The sequence below is a fragment of the Leucoraja erinacea genome, chromosome 33, assembly GCF_028641065.1.
Source record: "Leucoraja erinacea ecotype New England chromosome 33, Leri_hhj_1, whole genome shotgun sequence".
NCBI lineage: Eukaryota > Metazoa > Chordata > Chondrichthyes > Rajiformes > Rajidae > Leucoraja > Leucoraja erinaceus.
The window spans coordinates 16,079,391-16,087,329 of NC_073409.1; the positions used below are offsets into that span (position 1 = coordinate 16,079,391).

The 7,939-nt window shown below is 45.4% G+C and overlaps 1 protein-coding gene across 1 annotated transcript; it reads left to right on the forward strand.

Moving 5' to 3' along the window:
• The first annotated feature begins 373 nt into the window (after positions 1-373).
• Positions 374-6,787, forward strand: LOC129712493 (NADPH oxidase 5-like). The gene is made up of 2 exons (XM_055660957.1): positions 374-645; positions 6,132-6,787. The coding sequence occupies exons 1-2, from the start codon at positions 493-495 to the stop codon at positions 6,264-6,266; spliced, it is 288 nt and encodes a 95-aa protein (XP_055516932.1). The 5' UTR covers positions 374-492; the 3' UTR covers positions 6,267-6,787.
• The last annotated feature ends 1,152 nt before the right edge of the window (positions 6,788-7,939 follow it).

Genomic DNA, 7,939 nt, shown 5'->3' on the forward strand with positions numbered 1-7,939 from the left:
TGAGATAATGTAAATGAATCTGCCATACATGGTGTGACTATGAACGGAGCTGAAAATGTGTTCAAGTAATGGGTAATGTTTAGAACAAAGGGGCACCCGGCTGGTGGCGGGGGTATGAAACCTTGTGTAGCGGCAGGTCTGGTTCGTTACTGCGAGAAGAGAAGACTGTTCGATTAACTTGTTGTAACTTTGTTAGCATCAGAAACGTGGCGACTCTTTGTGTACTACTTAGAATAGGTCTGCTGTACGATTTAATGGGATTGTCTGCAAAAACGATGAATTTCACTGTACCTAGTGTCTCCCAAATGTGACACTGTATCATCGAACAATCAGTTCTTACGTTAGTCAGCACAGAACCACATCAAACTTGATTGAATGATTGGGTTACTTAACGCTATTCTTATGGAGTATTGTTAGATATGTACATTCACAAACAAACAGCAGAGTTGCTAATTGTTCAACTGTTCCCAATGTGCAGGCAGATTTCTGGAGATGCATATGTACATGACATCTGCCCTCAGTAAAAATGACATGAAGGCCTTGGGTCTACAAATGGCTCTGGATCTTCTGGCAAAGAAGGAGATGCGTGATTCTATTACAGGCCTACGCACCAGGACCCAGCCCGGCCGGCCAGACTGGAGCAAGGTACAGGTAGCACTGGGTTCCCACGGGGTTCCCTCCCTGAGAGCTGCTTGTAGCTTGAAATGTCCGTGGATCAGAATGAACAAAATCACGGTGTGTGATGGGGTGACAGAGTGGTGACGGGAGGGTAAGCAGGCGTGGGAAAAGCGGCCAGCAGCCAGCCTCACGGACTCAGTGAGTGGGTCAGCTCAGCGCTCCAAGCTCTGCTCGGTACACCCAGCCCCCCACTGTTGAGGGAGGGGAGTTGGGGAGAGAAAGCATGTGAAAATGTCCCGTTCTCACCCTACAGAAGATATCTGGAGCCTCGCAGCAACTGGGAAATACATCCCCATCCATTCCACCCTTCTCCCAAATGCTTGCTGGTATGTACATGGGGTGTCCATAAGTCGAGTGTTAGTGACCCAGGGGGGATCTGTAACATGGACCGAGCAGAGCTTGGAGCGCTGAGCAGACCCACTCACTGAGTCCGCCAGGCTGGCTACTGGCCGCTTTTCCCACGCCTGCTCATGTATAGAAGGAATAGAGTGAATGAGAGGCATAGATAGGGTAGACAGTCAGAATCTTTTTCTTTGGGTGGAAATGTCCAATACTAAAGGACGTAACTATAAGGTGAGAGGGGGAAGGTTTAATGGAGATGTGCGGGGAGGTTTTTTACACAGAGGGCAGTGGGGGACCTGGAACGTGTAGCCAGGGGTTGTGGTGGAGGCAGATATGACAGTGGTATCTAAGAGGCTTTTACATTGACAGATGGAAGTGCTGGGAATAGAGGCATATGGATCATGGGCAGGCAGCTGAGCAGTTTAACTAGGCATCATATTCGACACAAACATTGTGGGCCAAAGGGCTCATTCCTGTACTGAACAATTGTGATCTATGTTCCACAGGAACAGTACCCAAGGGCAGGAATAAACCGAGGTGACAATAGACAATGCACAATAGGTGCAGGCGAAGGCCATTCGGCCCTTCGAGCCAGCACCGCCATTCAATGTGATCATGGCTGATCATCCCCAATCAGTACCCCGTTCCTGCCTTCTCCCCGTATCCCCTGACTCCCCTATCTTTAAGAGCCCCATCAAGCTCTCTCTTGAAAGTATCCAGAGAACCGGCCTCCACCATCCTCTGAGGCAGAGAATTCCACAGACTCACCACTCTCTGTGAGAAAAAGTGTTTCCTCGTCTCCGTTCTAAATGGCTTACCCCTTATTCTTAAACTGTGGCCCCTGGTTCTGGACTCCCCCAACATCGGGAACATGTTTCCTGCCTCTAGCGTCAGCATCCACGCTTCACCTTCTAGCAAGCGCAGGCATCATTACAGATGAGCAATATTAAGGAGACGGGGGACTGGAAGAGAATGCTAATTTGGTTATAAAAGCTGGTAATTGTTACCTGTGGGAATTTTATGCACTGGCCAGCTCTTTACATTCAAAAGGCAAAAATGTTGAACAGACACATCAAAGATAATTTATAACACAGACACTTTACAAAGGTTCTTAAATTACATAACAACTGTAAAACGAGCTTTTAGATTATGACAGAGTGACACATTGATTGTGCACTTGTTGAGTTGTAAATCAATTGATTTTTATCCCCCTATCTTCCCTTTGCACTATCGATTTCACACAACCATTATGTGGGTGTGAGAAGTGTATCAAATGCTTCAACAGCAATTTAATCTAATGATGCATGTTTTACAGTAACAATCACTAATGTATTGCAACCAAAATGTTGCACTAAGAGATATTTTAATAACGCGTTGTAAAACCTTCAGTTGCTCAACACCAGCGGCAATAACCTTGCCGTTTAAATTCCCCACAGGGGAATCCTCAGCAATTCTCCGTGGGTTCTATTTAATAATTCGCACTTGAACGTTGCGGTTGGTGGCTAACCACACATCTTGTAGTCCTGAGGATGTCATGACTGGGATTTCATTAGGTTTGGTTTGAAGAAATTTAATATTTGAACTTCAGGCAGGGGTGCTTAAAGAACCCCTGTCAAAAACAGGAAGTTGCAGCCTTTACAGCGCCAGAGACCCGGGTTCGATCCTGGCTCCGAGTGCTGTTGGTACGGAGTTTGTACGTTCTCCCTGTGACTGCGTGGGTTTTCTCTGGGTGTTTTATTTTTCCTCACACATCGCAAAGACGTGCGGGTTGCTAGGTTAATCGACTTTGGTAAAATTGTAAATGGTTCCTAATGTGTTGGATAGTGCTAATATGCAGGTATTGCTGGTGGACATGGACTCGGTGGGTCGAAGGGCCTGTTTCCGTGCTGTATCCCTGCATCAGTAACTGAGCCTCTGCTTATGTCCCCTTTGAGCCAAACGAGTGTTGTATTGAACTTCAAGCATGGCCAGCAAGCGGCTGATCAGCATTGTCACATAACAACACAGAAGCATGAACACACCATTTGGCCCTTTGAGTTAACTCCAGCATTCACATGTGCTGATCCTAGGTCACGTTGGATCACACATCAATGTCCCCGGAAAATGCTCATTGATCCCTAGTATATCAGTGGTGATGCTTGTGCTCCGAATGAACTTCCACCCATTCTACTTCATCTCTGCATCCATCTGCACAACCTTCTCTTCCATTCACTAACCAGCCTTCCCTCAACATTAATATTAACACCGCACCAAACAATTAGGAAGGCATGGCGACAAGGAACTGCAGATGCTGCTTTACCAAAACAAGCTGTCCTGTCCCTCCCCTCCCAGCTTTCTATTTGGAATTCTCGCAGGTTCTCTGATCTCCATTCTGCGCCACCATCAGCTTATAATTAGGTTCATGTGCTTCACAGGCACGGAATCAATGCAATATCATTTTTAGTGAGAGAGATTCCAGGATGTTTGCCAATGTTTTTGGAAATTGCATTCCAAGTAGTTTTAAACTAATGTCCTCACACCTGATCTTTGCTCCACAGCTTTGCTCTCATCTTTCTTTGGCTTCCGATGTCCTTGTAAACATTCATATATGTAAATGAAACATCAGTAAACAGATGCTGCAAGCTAATGTGATTTTTAAAGCACTTATTCCTTTTAATTGTGTGTGGCCTGATGCTAGTGGAACCTTTGTGCTAAGGTTGTTCCGAGCATTGTGTATATCTGAATGGGCTCAAGGTACACGTCTCTGTATACCATCATCCTCTGTGTTTCCTCCATGGATTGAGCTTCATGTTTGGTCATTCAGTTTAGGGGATGGAAATAAAGCACCAGGAAGTTCTGAACCAGGAACTCATTGGTATTCCAACACAGTTGCGAAATGCACTGTGCGGAACTGAGACATGGAGACAAAGAATACCTAATCTTTAGCCCCCAGCCTGTGTAGTTAAACATGTCGTTTAAGAAGGAACTGCAGATGCTGGAAAATTGAAGGTAGACAAAAGTGCTGGAGAAACTCAGCGGGTGCAGCAGCTTCTATGGAGCGAAGGAAATAGGCAACCTTTTTAGGCAGAATTAGAAACATAGAAATTAGGTGCAGGAGTAGGCCATTCGGCCCTTTGAGCCTGCACCGCCATTCAATATGATCATGGCTGATCATCCAACTCAGTATCCCGTACCTGCCTTCTCTCCATACCCTCTGATCCCCTTAGCCACAAGGGCCACATCTAACTCCCTCTTAAATATAGCCAATGAACTGGCCTCGACTACCCTCTGTGGCAGAGAGTTCCAGAGATTCACCACTCTCTGTGTGAAAAAAGTTCTTCTCATCTCGGTTTTAAAGGATTTCCCCCCTTATCCTTAAGCTGTGACCCCTTGTCCTGGACTTCCCCAACATCGGGAGCAATCTTCCTGCATCTAGCCTGTCCAACCCCTTAAGAATTTTGTAAGTTTCTATAAGATCCCCTCTCAATCTCCTAAATTCTAGAGAGTATAAACCAAGTCTATCCAGTCTTTCTTCATAAGACAGTCCTGACATCCCAGGAATCAGTCTGGTGAACCTTCTCTGCACTCCCTCTATGGCAATAATGTCCTTCCTCAGATTTGGAGACCAAAACTGTACGCAATACTCCAGGTGTGGTCACACCAAGTCCCTGTACAACTGCAGTAGAACCTCCCTGCTCCTATACTCAAATCCTTTTGCTATGAAAGCTAACATACCATTCGCTTTCTTCACTGCCTGCTGCACCTGCATGCCTACTTTCAATGACTGGTGTACCATGACACCCAGGTCTCGCTGCATCTCCCCTTTTCCTAGTCGGCCACCATTTAGATAATAGTCTGCTTTCCTGTTTTTGCCACTTAAGGAAATAGGCAACGTTTTGGGCCGAACCCCTTCGCTCCATAGATGCTGCTGCACCCGCAGAGTTCTCCAGCACTTTTGTCTACCAGTTATACAGGTCCCTGGCGAGACTTCACTCGGAATATTGAGGATAGTTTTAGTCTTGAGTCTGCCTAAGAAAGGATGTGTAGGAAGGAACTGAAGATGCTGCTTTACACTGAAGTCCGACACAAAATGCTGGAGTCACTCAGCGGGTCAGGCAGCATCCCTGGAGAAAAGGTGATGTTTTGGGTCGAGACCGCTTGCCATCGAGGGAGTGCGGTGCAGATTCTCTACACTGGCTTCTTGGATGGTGGGTTAAATGTAAGAGGGGAGGTTGAGCAGGTAGGCTAAAGAAATGAAAGAAAATTGAAACTTCAAAAATCTCGTAGAGCACAGCAGACTAGATGCACGGAATATGTTCCTCTTGACTGAGGGGGTCTAGAACCAGGGTTCACTGTCTCAGAATAAGGGATGGTCATTTAGGACTGAGATGAGGAGAAATGTCTTCATTTAGGTGGTGGTGAATCTTTAGCATTCTCTACTGCAATGGAGTGCGGAGGCTCAGTAATTGAGTTCATTCAAAATGGACATCAATAGATTTGTGGACTTTACGGGAGTCAAGAGATACAAGATGCACAAGGTATTAGTGAGGCCGCACTTGGAGTAGTTGTACAAGATGTTAATAAGGTCACTGTTGGCGAGCAGTTTTGACCCTGCTATACCCATATCTCAAAGACTGCAGCAATTCAAGAACTCGGGTCACCCCTCAATCGTAACCCGGAATTGGCAATGAAATGGTGGTTCTGCCTGTGCAACTCTAATCCACCGAATAAATTAAAAAACGGCACTTTGAATTATGATTTCAAAACTCTTCACCGCTTGCATCAATGCTTTTATTTGCACCTACAATTATCCAAATGTCCACGATTTTTTTAAAATACTCGCGATGAAAAAAAAAAGTTACTTTTTACTCGTACGAGCCGCTACGAGACATCCACGAACTCTTGCGGACCCGCTACGGACATTCTCCGAGTTCGAATCAGGGGAAAACTCGGAGGAACTCTTGAATTACCTCGTACAGTGGGACAGGGGCTTTAGCTGGTCGTCATTGTTAGGTTTTGAGGGTGAATCATTTCTGGCACACCTAAAACTGAGTTTAAAAAGAGTTGCTGTTAGTGGTGTAATATAATAATGAATCTCTGTATGACGATGATCTTTTGCTTTTAACTTCCAGGTTTTTCAAAGGATTGCCGAGGAGAACAAGGGAAAGGTCCACGTGTTTTTCTGCGGTTCCCCAGTCTTGGCTAAAACAATCAAGGCTCAGTGTGAGCGATTTAGCTTCAAGTTCTACAAAGAAAACTTCCAGTGACGTGTTATGGTTGTGCATCAACGCGGGCTTTCCTCTGATTCAATGTAGTGGGTATAGTGTACTGGAGCTCTCCCCTTCTAGCCTCATGCAAAGCATTTGCCCAGCAGGGTGCAGGAATGTGCTTGAGTGATCCAAGGTGGTGGATAGAGAAACAGCTTAGACCACAGAAAGAGTCTAGACGCAGGAATGAAGGAGAGTAACAGAGTCTGTATTACACTATTAGTGTCTAAGGGCTTGAATAACGTCTGACAGCATGAGGTTTAAGTGAGGAGAGATCTTGTCTGTTTATCTGAGGCATATTTTGGCTGATTATCAATGGTTCTTTATTGTCACGTATGCACAACGCAGTGAGATTATTTTGCACAGTCGCCATATTTTGGCGGAAGAAGTCCAAAGTCCACCGCTGGGCATCCACGCATATTCGAGGGCAAGCGTGCATTTGATTTAATATCACATCCAAAAGAGGATGCAGCAGTACTGTGCTTCTGTGTCGGTGCAGGGTTTGAACACACAACCTACTGACTTGGAGACAGGAGTGCGTGCCTGTTGCTGGTTTGGGAATAATCGGAATGTCCCGTCCGATGCCACCAGCTATTCAGACCCAAAGGCCATGGGTGTCATCTCCAGCATGTACTAGGTTCCTTGAGTTGTGGTACACTGCTGTGGAAATGTGATCAAAGGGTAAATCTACCGAGAAAGATTCCCAATCCTGATTTTCGTGAAGTGAGTCGTGCTGTTTTGTGGGTTGAATTGTGAAGCTCCTGGAAGTTGAATAACTACCCTGTGGCACTCACGGGTCACACATGAAATTCGGCATTTTGATATCGGAAATCCCACTACATTTGGAACTTTGGGAGAGCTTTTATAAATAAATAATTTGGGAGAGGGCGGGGTTTAAAATTAATAGAATAAGTTCAAATATTTACTGAAATCTCTCTTATGAACATTTTATTCACATTCTCCGTATCATAGTGGATGGAGGAAAGTCCATATTAGAAATGTGTGTTTTAACAGAGGAAAGCCCAGGTGTCTGCAATGACAATCGGAGATCTTGAGATCCAATCTATGTCTGCACTTGTACAGTGTTTCTGATGTGTGTTGGTGCCACAGAATAATAGGTATTCCAGCAGTGGTATATGTCACTAGCCTTCCAATGTGTCTGTATAATGAGTACTTTTAAAGCAGTAAAGTAGCTCATTCATGTTGCTTTCAAAAGAGGTAACTTGGCTTGTAGCAAGGTCCTCGGAATGATCATGTATAATAGAGGTCGAGTCCACGCTTAGTTCTGCTGCCGCACTATAGAACTATGTACCTGATTATGTCCTGCCTTTACATTTTAAGGTGAGAGGGGAAACTTTAATAGACAATAGACAATGGGTGCAGGAGTAGGCCATTTGGCCCTTCGAGCCAGCACCGCCATTCAGTGTGATCATGGCCAATCATCCCCAATCAGTACCCCGTTCCTGCCTTCTACCCATATCCCCTGACTCCGCTATCTTTAAGAACCCTATCTAGCTCTCTCTTGAAATTATCCAGAGAACCGGCCTCCACCGCCCTCTGAGGCAGAGAATTCTGCACACTCACAACTCTCTATGAGAAAAAGTGTTTCCTCATCTCCGTATCTCCGTAATAGGAACGTAATGAGGGGCAACGTTTTCACACAGAAAGGGAAT